General features: G+C 37.0%; 2 protein-coding genes across 2 annotated transcripts; one reads left to right on the plus strand and one right to left on the minus strand.

The window, feature by feature from the left end:
- Window positions 1-1,029: 1,029 nt before the first annotated feature.
- On the minus strand, window positions 1,030-5,090 carry LOC110890600 (cilia- and flagella-associated protein 20). Its single transcript, XM_022138209.2, has 6 exons — window positions 4,887-5,090; window positions 4,763-4,820; window positions 4,634-4,665; window positions 3,213-3,454; window positions 2,199-2,435; window positions 1,030-1,223 (listed from the first exon to the last, which is right to left on the minus strand). Exons 2-6 carry the CDS (start codon window positions 4,813-4,815, stop codon window positions 1,215-1,217), a joined length of 573 nt encoding a protein of 190 aa, XP_021993901.1. The 5' UTR covers window positions 4,816-4,820; window positions 4,887-5,090; the 3' UTR covers window positions 1,030-1,214.
- A 6,664-nt stretch (window positions 5,091-11,754) lies between these two features.
- Window positions 11,755-14,369, plus strand: LOC110890599 (G-type lectin S-receptor-like serine/threonine-protein kinase B120). Its single transcript, XM_022138208.2, has 5 exons — window positions 11,755-12,709; window positions 12,849-13,103; window positions 13,288-13,593; window positions 13,690-13,800; window positions 13,879-14,369. Exons 1-5 carry the CDS (start codon window positions 11,807-11,809, stop codon window positions 14,083-14,085), a joined length of 1,782 nt encoding a protein of 593 aa, XP_021993900.1. The 5' UTR covers window positions 11,755-11,806; the 3' UTR covers window positions 14,086-14,369.
- The last annotated feature ends 249 nt before the right edge of the window (window positions 14,370-14,618 follow it).

The raw sequence follows: 14,618 nt of genomic DNA on the forward strand, positions 1-14,618 counted from the left end.
GGAGTTGTAAGTCACACTGAATGCAGCCTTTTTGTCCTCTGCAGTGGCGGAGCTTAAACAAAAAATCAGTGGAGACCAAACTCTTAAAAATCAAATGTTTTACACTAAAAAAATGATTTTTTTTTTTTTGTAAAATTAACTCTACAAGCTAAAAATCAGTAGGGGTCGGTGATTCGGGGCACCCCAGACCACTATAATCCTTCGCCCATGCCCCTAGCATAGGAGTAAGGTTTGTCATTACCCTCCCTAGATCCTACTAGTAACCATGCCATACGAGTGGGATTTGATTTGCTAGGTTTTTTTTAGTTATCTATATAGTTTCAAAAAAATTCATAACTTGTTAATCAAGGAAAAAGATATGGTTGCAAATGTCAAAACAATGTAAAACATATTTTACATCTCTACCATTAGATTGCAGGGAAAAATGAAAACCTACCCAATTAAAACTAACCTGAATTTGATTTTACGAATATTATGTGACTTAAATTGCAAAGTATGCATTGCAACTTGTACTTAGAAACCCATATATCAATTAACCCGACCTGAATAAACTCGAAACCGATTAACCCGAATCTTATTTAGGTCAAGGTACCGGTAGGATTCCTATAACCAAAAAAAAAAAAATCGAATAACCCAAAACCCAAATAACACCTATATAAGATAAAATTATTAATAAAATTATTAATTGCTCAAAGAAATTTTACATATCTCCTTTAAGCTTGCAAAAAATTACATTTCCCCAAATCATCGTTATGCATTAAAGAGTTGTGTTTTGAGGAGATATGATGTTTTGTAACTTTAAAAAATATAAAAAAAAACTCTCATTTAGGATCTCTCAACAATCAGTTTTAGTTCAACCGGTACAACCGGCCGGTTTAAACCGGTTTTTAAAACGTTGACTAAAATTACCATAGGTACTTAGTTTATGAAACTATTGCTTATTTTATAACTCAAAAATGAGTGATAAAAAGATGTCCTAAGAACACAAGTATGTATAATTTTTGGTAGAAAAGTATAGAAAACAATAAATGGATGTAAAACCATAGGATAGGATAGATGAATAACATGAAGTCAAATTACATTAGAGAAAATAGAAGAAATTTCTGATCCTTGCACAATACATGTGCATAAAACATTACTAGTTTCATCAAATCACATATCACACCATGACATTCTGCATTGCAACTTTCAACTTTCAACACTTGACTTTCTTCTCATTGTTTCTGCAATAAAAAAATACAAGACTTGAGTTATTAAACAAAAAAAAAATACACAATTTGTGTTTTGAGTAAGACTAATACACAAAAATTAAAGTTAGGGAAGAGTCAAATTACAGCCTCCTATAACTATTCTATTTAAAGATTTTTAATTGTTATCTTCGTAATAATATTTATTTATCTTAGTTAACGTATTAATTATTTAAAGAAAATTTAAAAGACCGAGAAAAAACAGGTCTATGGGTCAACCCAACCACACCCGACGTTTACAAAAACATGTCCTGTCTCAACCTGAACCTATTTAGGCACACCGAAGAGCTTGTGATCATTAAAAAGATGATAATCTTTATACTGTTGTAATAACAAATATTTTTTAAAGTGTTAGCTGCCATTTTCGTCCCTATGGTTTGTTCACTTTTTGCCATTTCAGGCCAATTTTAAAAAATGCACCAGTTTCCTCCCTGACATACTTTCCTCCCTGACATACTGGAAACGTGCCACTTCAGTCCAAAAATTAAAACCCAGTTAAGTCAGGCAGGTTAAATGAAGGGTATTGTTGTCAATTCATAAAATCAAGGTGAAAATAGAAGATATTTGAATTGACAATAATACCATTCATTTAACCTGTCTGACTTAACTGGGTTTTAATTTTTTGACTGAAGTGGCACGTTTCCAGTATGTCAGGGAGGAAACTGGTGCATTTTTGAAAATTGGCCTGAAACGGCAAAAGTGAACAAACCACAGTGACGAAAATGGCAGTTAACTCTTTTTTAAATAAGGAGACTTGTAGATGACCGTGAATCTCGCCGTGGCCCATTTCCCTTTTAGCTATTCTTTTTCTTATTTTACCCAATTGACGAAAGAGATCTAATATAACCCAAATCAACTCATTGACAAGTAAACGGGTCGAAATTGCCACCTCCAAAATTATGATTAAGAAATAAAGCTTGTCATATACATATATGATGAGGTGAAGGTAACCTGCATGGGAAGGTAAAGTCTGAATTCTGGTGGCAGTTCTTCCTCTGAATAAAGGCGGTCAGAAAAGTAAATCCTTCTGAGGCGGCAATTTGCATGAACTTGAACACGCAGTGTCTCAGCGTAATTTGTTCCGTATGCACGTCTAGTAAGATCACCTAAGTTCAGTTGAATTTGATTCCATCCTTCATCCAACCGCAGAGGCATCGTGCATATGTATGGTTTAACTCGAGTCATAGACTTTCAAACACAAGAATAAACAAAAAAAAAGTTACTTCAAATTTCTAACCATGAAAAGTTAGCTAGCTCCAGTAAAAATCATGATGCACAAACAGAATGGCATAAGAATGCATAGTGTTACTATGTGCATTAGGCACTTGTACCATGTACATATAGAGGCCGGTTAATGTACAATATTCTTTAATGTACGAGCGTACGCTGTGAAATTACGCACGTTGTAAACTCAAAACCCTAATCATGCATGTTGTGAAACCATAATCACGCATGTTGAAAAGACATAATCACACATGTTGAAAACCATAACATGCTTTTCATTACACAAGTATAACATGTGTGATTATGGTTTTTCAACATGCGTGATTAGGGTTTTGAGTTTTACAGCGTGCATAATTTCACAACGTATGCTCGTACGTTAAGCGATATTGTATTTTACGGCGCTGGTGTTAAAAGTATAGCCGTAAGAGTGTGTGCTTATATAGAGAATCATGAGAAAACTCTGGATAAACGTTTGATATTTGTGTTAAATTTTTTTATGGGGTTTAGTTTTTATGGTTTAGGGTTTAGCTTTTAGGCGTTAGCCTTTAGGGTTTAGTAATGGTTAGCTAGAGTTTTCTTGAGTTTTCTCACAAAGAGGAGTTTTCTCATGATCCCTCCTATGTACTTATATATATACAGAGCCAGATGGTACAGCTTTTTTTTATGCAAAAAAAGGGCTGTGCATGGTGCACAGGTGTGCATAAACTACTTACACCTAAAGAATATGAAAGACTTACACACTTGAAAATTAGAAGCCCGGAAGCGACGTCTGACGTTCTTGTCATCCAGAACCTGAATCTCAAACGTAAAATACTTGTTCACGTTTTTCACAATCATTACCAGAAACGGCAGCTTTATACCAAGCGTAGCAGCTGGATCAGCCGGACATGTAATGTATGTTGAAGGAATGTTTGTTCCAACAATTTCGAGAACGTTTGACTGTATGTCGTCATCATGTACACGCTTGACCTGGCCATTAACAGCTACAAGCAGCAAACAATAAATATTAAATAGACTTTCGGACATAAAAAGGGGTAATAAGTAACCAACTTTGGTCCAAGTTTAAAAGAGTAGCAAAGAAACACATAATTATCTAAGCTACCAATTGTAGGCTTTAGCCAACCTACTTACAAGCCAATAATTATAACAATCATGTATACCGTATCAGAATTATAGCTGCGATGTGTTTCAGTAACCTAGAAATCTCAAAAACTGTCCCAATAATGCTCAAAACCCACTTTCATTTCCAAAAGACATGTTCAGTTTATCCATCCAGAATAATAATAACAGTACAAATACCGTTATTATGTACTGTTATTACAATTTACAACTGCTAGAACTTGTTAGCCTTGTCTCGTATTGTCATAAAGTCACGGAACTTTGCCTCATATGCCTATTAATCTTTTTTATTTACCTACAGAAAACAGTCCCGCATACTGAAAAAGCCACTCACACTCTTTGATCTGCTTCCCTTCTCTTTCAAGACTCACATGCCTGTTACTACCAGCTGTTAGCAACACAGCTTTTCTAAATCCTAATCATAGTTGTCAATGGTGAATAATAACAGATAGCGATAAGGTACCTATATGCTACATAGCGAATAGTGATAAATAGTGGGCGGCCATTTTATAATAGCGGTACACTAGAAAAAAAAATTTATATGTATATTATATCAAAATACTCTGGTATATAAGCTATTTTACATGTATATTTAACAAAAACCTAAAATCCAGCTATTTTATAGCTATATTTAATTGCTATTTATATTAAAAAAACAAAAAAATAAAGTGTCGCTATTCTCGCTATCCATCGCTACAACCCTAATAGCGACACTATACCTATATGCTATGTAGCGCGCTATAGCAATCGCTGCGATCGCTATTGACAACTATGATCCTAATATAATCTACGCCAATGATTTAAGGGGTTCTATTAAGTTGCGGTCGCTTGAAGCACGAAACAATCTCGAAATTGCCTCATGCCTTGAATCAGCAAATCATTCACATCTTGTTCAATAATCAAAATTAGGGTTTGTAGATCATGAATAATTTACTTGAGACACAGCTTCTGGTTGCTTAGGGTTGTTCTGAATAACCTCTACTTAGAGCCAACAACTAAATTACGCAATATGCAAATATGATTGAAGAGTCAACAACACTCACCTTCTTTATCCCATATCTGCAAAGGCTTGCTCCTACAATTATATAACCAAATAATAAGAAGCTTCCATTAATTCAAAAATACATATTCCAACAAAAAAAAAAACTATTGAAGACCAAAAAATTACATACCCTAGGCTGTACAAGATGGACAAGAAACCAGATTGGAATGTGTTCTTGAACATTTTAACTGCATAACATCCACAACGGTTAAAACAAATTCTTTAGAATATAAAAAAAAAAACCTTTAAATTACCGGAAAGTGGATACAGCAACGATGATTGAGATCTACTGGTCGGAAGTTCGTCGGTCTGCCACAGCCTTCGGAAGCCGGAAAGCGAGACGGAACGAGACGAGACGAGAAACCCTTGTAAAATAACAAAAAGAGAGATTGTATTTTTCTTTTTCAAAATGAGTAAACTGTTATTTTGGTCCTTGGTTTCACTTTTATTACTATTTTGATCCAAAAATAAATCAGGTCTTGTTTGTCTTATAAAACTTGCTATTTTGTTCTTTTTCTCATGGGCAAAATGATTCAAAACCTCTAAATCCCTTTATCCTATCCCCCCACCCCCTTTCTTCTTTTTCTCTCCCTACAACCTCTACTCCAATGGCGTCTTCATCTCTATCCACGGTTATCCTACGCACTCCACACCTCACTACCACCACCACTCTTCTCCACCAAACACGCTCTCAAATTCAACCTCCACCACCGCTCATCACTGAAACAACCATCCCTGTAATCACAAACACACAATCAACAATCTGATCCCCTGTTTAATCAATCTTGAATCCTGTGAAGTATCATCGAACCAAAACTAGAAAACTCCATCCCTGTTTTTCAATCAAGAATCAAAATCAGTCTGTTTCAAAGATTTGATCAAATCCTGTTCAGAATTATCATATGCACACCCAGATCGTTCATACAATCGAGAATCGTTTCGAATTCAAAATCAAACGCAGAAATCAAAACCCCTGTGTTACGTTTTGACACCGGAGAAGTTGTTTTTCCGTTAAGAATCAAATCGACGATTGTAATCAACAGTCTGGACAGAATCTTCTCCGATCTCTCTCTCTCTCTCTCTCTCGCCGCCACCACCACAGTGGTGGCCAACCATTAAATCGAGGCGGAATGGGGGTGGTGTGGTGTATTTGAGATGAAAAGGAGAAGAGGAGATTGAGGGATGGTTGTGGGTGTTCGTTGTCAGCAAGACGAGGCGCGTGATAGACAGAGAGAGATGGGATACGGCTGTGGAGGTGTTGTAGATTAGAGTTTCTTCAAGAATGGAAAATGTAGAGGAAAGGAGATGTCGGCTACTATTTATTTATAAAAATGAACTATCCATTTTGCCCCTGAGGAAAAAGGACAAAAAAGCAGGGTTTTATAAGACAAACAAGACTTGATTTCATTTTTGGACTAAAATGGCAATAAAACGGAAACCACAGGGAGCTAAATGTAAAAGGTTTGAGATTTGGACTAAAGTGGCAAAACTAACCAAACCACAAAGACCAAAATGGCAGTTTACTCTTTTTAAATTTAAATACGATATTTCTATTTTTAACAGTAAATTTGGATCGGACCATGAAGTATGATCGTGTGCTACCAAGACAATCAGCCAAATTATATCTATTTTTACTAAATAACAATGTCTATACACAGATTATGAAGAAAACCTAATAAATCTGAGAGTGAAAAAATAAAAGTTAACAAGTCACCATACCAAGTAGCACCAATGTCATACCTAATACCATGCTCAACGACCATCAACACCGGAAAAACTCGTATAAAAATGAAATAAAAACGAAAAAGCTAAAACCGAATGACGTTGAACCACACACGTGAAAAGTAAAACATTAAAATAATAACTAATTCGATCTAGGACCCGCTCGTTTCGGCGGGGCTGTTGAACAGGAATAAAACAGACGTAAAAACGTTGAACCACAAACGCACGTTGCATCGTGGTAAATTGCAAAATTTAGATGAATACGTAAAACAAAAAAAAATATAAAGGTAAAAAGTACAGGGACCAAAATTGGAAGTGAAAAAGTGTTAAAATTAAATTGTAAAGAGTAAATTGCCATTTTAGTCCATGAGTTTTGTCCAAATTTGCCATTTTAGTTCAAATAGTTTTTTTTTGCCTCTGGGTCCTTGACTTTTCCCTTTTGTTGCCATTTTGATCACATACACTAACTCCAACCAAAAACTCCATCTTTAACCAGGGGTATTTTGCGGATTTTCATTTTAAATGTTTTCAATTGCCATTTTGATCTAATTCCAAAAAATCAAAAAAATTCCAAAAAATCAAAAAAATTCCAAAAAATTCTAAAAAATTACAAAAAATCCGTTTCGGCGCGAACCGTTTCGAACCCGAACCGTTTCGAGTTGAACCGTTTCGACGCGAACCGTTTCGACCCGTACCGTTTCGACCCGAACCGTTTCGAGCCGAGCCGTTTCGACGCGAACCATTTCGACCCGTACCGTACCGTTTCGACCCGAACCGTTTCGGGCCGAACCGTTTCGACGCGTACCGTTTCGACCCGTACCGTTTCGAGCCGAACCGTTTCGAGCCGAACCGTTTCGAGCCGAACCGTTTCGAACCGAACCGTTTCTAGCTGTACCGTTTCGAACCGAACCGTTTCGAGCTGAACCGTTTCGACGCGAACCGTTTCGAGCCGAACCGTTTCGAGCCGAACCGTTTCGAACCGAACCGTTTCTAGCTGTACCGTTTCGAACCGAACCGTTTCGAGCTGAACCGTTTCGACGCGAACGTTTCGACCCTTACCGTTACGAACCGAACCGTTTCGAGCTGAACCGTTTCGACCCGTACCGTTTGGAGCTGAACCGTTTCGACCCGTACCGTTTCGAGGCACGGTTCGCGTCGAAACGATTCAGCTCGAAACGGTTTGGGTTGAAACGGTACGGGTCGAAATGGTTTGCGTCGAAACGGTTCAGCTCGAAACGGTTCGGTCCGAAACAGTTCAGCTAGAAACGGTTCGGCTCGAAACGGTTCGGCTCGAAACGGTTCAGGTCGAAACGGTTCAGGTCGAAACGGTTCAGGTCGAAACGGTTCGCGTCGAAACGGTTCAGCTCGAAACGGTACGGGTCGAAACGGTTCGCGTCGAAATGGTTCAGCTCGAAACGGTCAAGGTCGAAACGGTTCGTGTCGAAACGGTTCGTGTCGAAACGGTTCGTGTCGAAACAGTTCCGCTCGAAACGGTTCGGGTCGAAACGGTTCGCGTCGAAACGGTTCAGCTTGAAACGGTTCGGGTCGAAACGGTACGGGTCGAAACGGTTCGGGTCGAAACGGTACGGGTCGAAACGGTTCGGGTTCGAAACGGTTCGCGCCGAAACGGATTTTTTGGATTTTTTAGAATTTTAGAATTTTTATGATTTTTTAGAATTTTTTGGAATTTTTTTGATTTTTTGGAATTGGATCAAAATGGCAATTGAAAACATTTAAAATGAAAATCCCCAAAATGCCCCTGGTTAAAGATGGAGTTTTTTGATGGAGTTAGTGTATGTGATCAAAATGGCAACAAAAGGGAAAAGTCAGGGACCCAAAGGAAAAAAAAAAACTATTTGGACTAAAATAGCAAATTTGGACAAAACTTAAGGACTAAAAGGGCAATTTACTCAATTGTAAAAGATAATAAAATACTGGGGTTAAATAAACTAAAGATAAAAAAAAAATCAAGTGGGATACAATTAAGAATGGCAAAGTTACAACTAACAATACAACATCATCATCTACTCGGTGAATCCCACCAATAGCAAAGCTAAGGTACGGTCTGAGGAGGGTAGATGTAGACTGCGTTACTTCTATCCCGTAGGAATAGAGAGACTGCTTCCAGTGAGACCACCGGCTCGATTGTAGTTTTGTATCAAGCCTTGGACCTAAGACATATAACACTCAAACAATCGGGACATACACTGATTGGTGCATGTACACCGGTGTCTTTCAACTATCAACGTCACCACATGATGCATGATTAACCATCCGCCGCTTTTAACGTTATTTTCACAAACTTAGTAAAATAACGTTAAAGTTAGTACCGTTTCACTTTTGCCCCCGAGCGCCCACACATATATACATTATATGTGCACCTTGCAAGCATGGCAATAACTAACAATACAACACATAGTTGCAAATTAATATATAGTTATACAATTTTGATTATGTATTTTATTATCTATTTTGTAATACTCGAAGTACAAAAGACGTGTTATATTATATAACTCATGGACATCGTATTCGATTTGACTTGTTAATACATTAAGTTAAACAGACTCACCTATTAACCAACGGTCTCTTCGTCTCATCTATTATAATTCGTTCATCTCATTTATTATTATTTTATTTATAAATAATACCATTTATCCCCCTTTTCAAACTAAATCAACCTAATCTCTCTCACTTTTTTATAGATTTCTTAAAATTTTATAAAGTTTTAGCCATGTCTTCTTCTTCGTGGTGTTCGTCATCTTTAGGTGAAGGCGATCTGTTTTTTTGCAAACGTCGTAATGCAGGCAGCACAAATGATCACTGAGGAAGAAAAAGATGAAGAAACCACGTCACAACCGCGAACTAGGCAAGCCGCCATAATCGAAACCGAGAAGGTTAGGTTCTGTCGTTTTTATTTTTCAGTGTTAGTAATAATATTATTCGGTGTTAATAATTTAATTATATTATGTAATGTGTTAATTATTTATTTTTACGCTCACGTGTAGGAGCCCATGATAGATTAGTGGCCAATTTTTTGCCGATGAACCCTTATACACGGCCGCGATGTTTAGACGTCGGTTCCGAATGAGTCGTTGATTATTCTTACGTATAGCAGATGACTTGTCGCGATTTGATCCGTTTTTTACATTATGATACGTCGCTAGATGTAAAAGGGGATTCACCACTTTACAAAAATGCACAACGGCCATTCGCCAACCGGCTGGCATACGGGACGACACTCGATTGTACGAGTATTTAAGGATGGATGTCCGAAAGAACTGCACGAGAATGTTTATACAAGTTTTGTGAATGTGTGGTGAAGCTGTATATCAAGAAATATCTGCGGAAACCAAACGCACATGACGTCTAAAAATTGTATCAATTACATGAAGAAAGGCATGGTTTTCCAGGAATGCTCTCGGGAGCATTGATTGCATACAGTGGTCGTGGCAGAACTGCCCTACTACATGGCAAGGTCAATTTACGCGAGGCGATTATGGACATCCAACAATAATACTAGAGGTTGTTGCGTCACAAGATATGTGGATTTGGCATTCTTTTTTTCGGTGTTCCTGGTTCGCTTAACGACCTTAACATCATCTACCCATCAGAGAACTTTAACGGTGTCATAAGAGGAACTGGTCCAGACACCAAGTTTACAGTTTCGGGGGTGGAGTAAAGGCGCGATTTTTATCTTTCTCATGGAATATACCCAACCTACTCTACAATCGTTAAAACTATTACACACCCAGCAGACGATAAGAGAAAGAAATGTGCCAAGTTTCAAGAGACAGCGAGAAAAGACATTGAACGGTGTTTTGGGGTTCTATAAAAAAATGGCATATCATTGAACATCGGGAATTCTGTTCAGATAAGTCTAGAACAACAAGATTTAAACGGGTTCTCCTTACGTAATGAGTACACACATCTAAAGCTTCAAGCGGACTTGGTGGAATGCATTTGGAACAATGCGCAAAACGAACCCAATGACGACATGCCAAATGAAGACTAGTAGTTTTTTAATTAATTTTTTTAAGTTTAGGTTATTTTTTTAATTTAATGTAAGCATTAATATTAATTTTAGAGTTTAAATTAATTTTAGTTTTATATATATTGTAAATTACTTGCAAGAATTAAAAAATAAGGAGGCTCATCCTCCACACCCTTGCTCCATCCTTTAGGGTCCTCCTCCAAGGTGTGTGACGTGAAGGATCATCCTTTGAGGATGGAGCTACTCCACACCCCATAGTCTAAATTATAAAAGCTTCTACAAAAATGTACATGTGACAATTTAATCCATTAACTTATGAATGAGTCGATTTGGATTGTGTTCACTTAATATGGGTCAAGTCCAAAGAAATTTACCAAAAAAATAATGGGTCAAAGTTGTTTAAAGTAAAGTACACCCATGGTCTTCGTGGTTTACCAAAATTTTGGATTTGGTCCTTAATTTTTCAAAATTACACGGATGATCTATGTGGTTTGCACTTTGTAACACATTTAGTCCCTACCCAATAAATTCAAAGCCGAACACAAAGGAAATATTTTAAATACCAATACTGACGAGATCTTTTTATTAGGTAATGGGGATACTCTAAGGAATCAATTAGTTATGTATCAACGTTTGAACAAAAATACTTGTATGCATCAAAAACCCCAGGATCACATGGTTCTTTGGTTACTGGAGAATGTCTGATGATCCTTGAATGACCCGCTGGTAATTGTTAACCAACTATCCTCTTGAAATCTTGTCCAGACATTCTTATATGGGCTTCCTCTTCTCTAACTTTTGTACATTTACATCAAGTTAAATGGAAAATAATGTTTATCTTCATGTTTAAATGACCTCCTGCTGGCAAATAGCAACATTACTTTGTGCTTATAGATTATTAATTTGGCCGAACCAGCGGTTTACTCACGATTAACTAAGTTAACTGAACCACATCCTCTATTGACAAAAAACAAACGATTTGTAGCTGAAACTGATCCGGTACGTACCAACATTAGTTATAGGTGTTGGAAATAATCCCGATCTTGTTAGTTCGTTAGTTAAGTTAAACATAGTTAGAAAACTATTTCAAGTCAGTATTGAAAATAGTTTTAACATTTATGTCGAACTGTCTGTCATCACCACCGAGTTTTCCTGATTTTAAAATAATAATACACCTTACCGTGATATAATAAAAGTTATAATAAACAACTCACGACCATACGTTGCATCTTCTGAGAGTATATTACTACCTACTACCTACCCAATTTAAAAAACTTATTAAAATCGTTATATGATCCAAAATGAAATAAACAAATTCTTTTACGAAACAAAGAAAAGTCAACTGTGTGTATATGTGAGTGAGAAACAAATTGTGATGGTTATCTATTGTTAAATACATTGCCCCTCCATCTAGAGCTTTTTGTAAATCTTGTTTACTGTTTCTCATCGATCATCAACATAATGTCTCACATAACCCAGTTTCAACACCTCAAAATACAACTAGAAGCTATACGATCAGCAACCAACAACTTTTCTGATGACAATTGCATCGGGGGTGGAGGATTCGGGAAAGTTTATAAGGGACAGCTTATTCATTCCCGGGGCGAGACCATGGTTGCTTTGAAGCGTCTGAATCGCGCATCGATGCAAGGAGACCCCGAGTTCTGGAAGGAGATCTTGATGCTTCCCTTATATCCACATGAAAATATCGTCTCTCTTTTAGGGTATTGTGACGAAGCTGGCGAGAAGATCCTTGTGTATGAGTATGCACCTAGGAAAAGTCTAGATTATTATCTTGCGAGTGACAATCTCACGTGGATTCAACGCCTTAAGATATGTATTGGGGCCGCTCGTGGACTTGAGCATCTTCATACCCCTACTGGGACTCAACTTAGAATAGTGCACCGAGATATTAAAAGTTCTAACATCCTACTAGATAATAACTGGAATGCCAAGATCTCGGATTTTGGCCTCTCCAAATTTGCTCCTGCAAACAATCAGTTCACATTTATGATATCCAACCCTGCAGGTACACTTGGCTATATTGATCCACTGTACCATGAGACAGGGCTACTAACAAAAGAGTCAGATGTGTACTCTTTTGGTGTGGTGTTGTTCGAAGTGTTGTGTGGGAGGCTATGTTTTAGCAACACGAATCTCCATCCTTTAATAGGACTGGTGCGAGAGTACTATGAGCAAAACAAAATAAGTGAACTTGTTCATAGTAATTTAAAGGATGAAATAGATGTAAGTTCTTTAGAGATGTTTGCGGATATAGCTTACCAATGTTTAAGGAGGGAGCGTACAGAACGTCCATTGATGAGACAAGTCGTGGGTGCACTCGAATGGTCATTAGTTCTTCAAGTAAGTTTTATTTACTGAAACATTCATTTGGTATATAATTGATAATGATCAAGAAACCAAATTTCCGATCTATGATACTTCATTTTAACAAATTAGATTATATAAATATAAAACTATAACAAGATAGTGTTTTATTCAGGAGAGGGCAGATGCAAACCCAGCTGTTCATAGAGATGGAATCTTGACTGTAAAAGTACTTAGCATAACGGATCTAAATAATAATCCTTTGGATGCTTCTAAGCAGTACTTGGTACTCGAGGTAAGCATTGGTGTTTATATTCAAAGAAAGGCGAAGTACTATGAGGCGAATGCTAAATGTAATGAAGAATTCACTCTATATGTCAATAATCTTCTGGAGAAAGATCTATACATATATGTTAACAACATTGTATCGGTATGTTTTCTGGAACCCGAACGAATAGTCAATCTTCATTGTATACTTTCAAAAGCACCATCTTAATTTATGTTCAAAATATTATGTAAATTAATCATTATTTGCTACATGCGAATGCGATATATTGATACATTTCAAAGGGGTGTTTTTGTTTAATACATACAGATTGTTCTTTGTTTGGTAGGTAAATAAGCATTGTCATCTGGGAAAGAGTTGGATGAAGTTGATAGATCTTACTCCTGAAATCCCATGTACTCGTAAACTCCCACTATCCGATGTCAATGACCACCAAATTGGCAATCTCATAGTTGAAGTGTCATACAAACCGATTAATATCGAAGATGTAATTAGTTTTGTCCTAAAGGCTCCTATAGGGACGCCAAAGGATGGGGGATTGCTTGTCATTATAATTCACGGCGCCAATTTATATGAGACAAAGGGACCTTTGTCTGTTTCGTTGATTTTCCGTGGTGAAGTAAGAAAAACAAAGGTTTGTTTTTGAAATGCATGTTGTTTGGTTGTAACAATGTTGCAATATTCTGTACTTTCATTATTCTCTTACAGTTTTAAATTTGGTTTTTTGCAGTCTATGATGAATACAAACATCCCAGTATGGATTCAAGAGTTTACATTTATGTTAGAACAACCACCAACGGATGAAAATGTGCATTTTGATGTCATTAATGATGAGTCGATGGTACGTACCTTGATCTGTAATTTTCCTTACGAGCCTTACCAGTTTTTTTACTGCAAACCTAATGCCCTTTTTCATTAGGAACCAATTGGATGGGTGGATGTAAGCCTTGCAAGTGTGGTTAATAGTAAATTGACCGACGTGTATTACTCTCTTGAACCAACTTATCCTGTTGGTGAGATTGCAGTTACCAATCTTCTTCATGTGCGGTTTGTTCCCGAGTTAAAAATCCCTCCCCTTCCCTCCCCTCCCCTCCCCTCCCCTCCATGTCTTTCCAAATTGGAATGACTATTTTCAGGTAAAAAAAACCCCATTTTCTCTCCCCTCCCCCTGTTAAGTGGATCTCTGGAACACCATTTTCCCTCCCCTCCCTTCCCCTCCCCCTGTTAAGTAGATCTCTGGAACACAGCGGTGGAGATGCATTGGAGAACCTCTGCTTAGATAACCACGACGGTGGTACTTGTAATGTTCCGTATTTTTCATTCTTTTCCACTTTTCATGTAATTTGTATTTCTCTTTTCAATCCTTTGTAATTCGATACTTGATCATAATCCAAATCATATTTTATATTATTTTTGTCTAATTATACTTGCACAATACGTAGACAATTATGGATATGGGTTTTAATTCAAAACCGAGTCATACATCGAGATTATGTTTTCCTTTGAATATTATTCATGCGTGTTATTATCATATATATACTTACATACACCTTAGAATATCCAAAACATGCTAAATATTAAAGTTTAAAGCATAAAATAGCAAACCAAACAAGTCCAAGGGTTAAAAAATGAAACTTTGGAATTTTCCTTGGTCCTTAC

This window comes from Helianthus annuus, chromosome 11 (genome assembly GCF_002127325.2).
Source record: "Helianthus annuus cultivar XRQ/B chromosome 11, HanXRQr2.0-SUNRISE, whole genome shotgun sequence".
Lineage (NCBI taxonomy): Eukaryota > Viridiplantae > Streptophyta > Magnoliopsida > Asterales > Asteraceae > Helianthus > Helianthus annuus.

Excerpts from the sequence above, each read along its gene's own strand:
- LOC110890600 (XM_022138209.2), bottom strand. The coding sequence starts at position 4,815 with ATGTTCAAGAACACATTCCAATCTGGTTTCTTGTCCATCTTGTACAGC. Across the intron at positions 3,455-4,633 it reads GCAGATATGGGATAAAGAAG|CTGTTAATGGCCAGGTCAAG; the intron begins GTGAGTGTTGTT and ends TGCTGCTTGTAG. Across the intron at positions 2,436-3,212 it reads TCCGGGCTTCTAATTTTCAA|TCTATGACTCGAGTTAAACC; the intron begins GTGTGTAAGTCT and ends TGTGTTTGAAAG.
- LOC110890599 (XM_022138208.2), top strand. The coding sequence starts at position 11,807 with ATGTCTCACATAACCCAGTTTCAACACCTCAAAATACAACTAGAAGCT. Across the intron at positions 12,710-12,848 it reads AATGGTCATTAGTTCTTCAA|GAGAGGGCAGATGCAAACCC; the intron begins GTAAGTTTTATT and ends TGTTTTATTCAG. Across the intron at positions 13,104-13,287 it reads ATGTTAACAACATTGTATCG|GTAAATAAGCATTGTCATCT; the intron begins GTATGTTTTCTG and ends TTTGTTTGGTAG.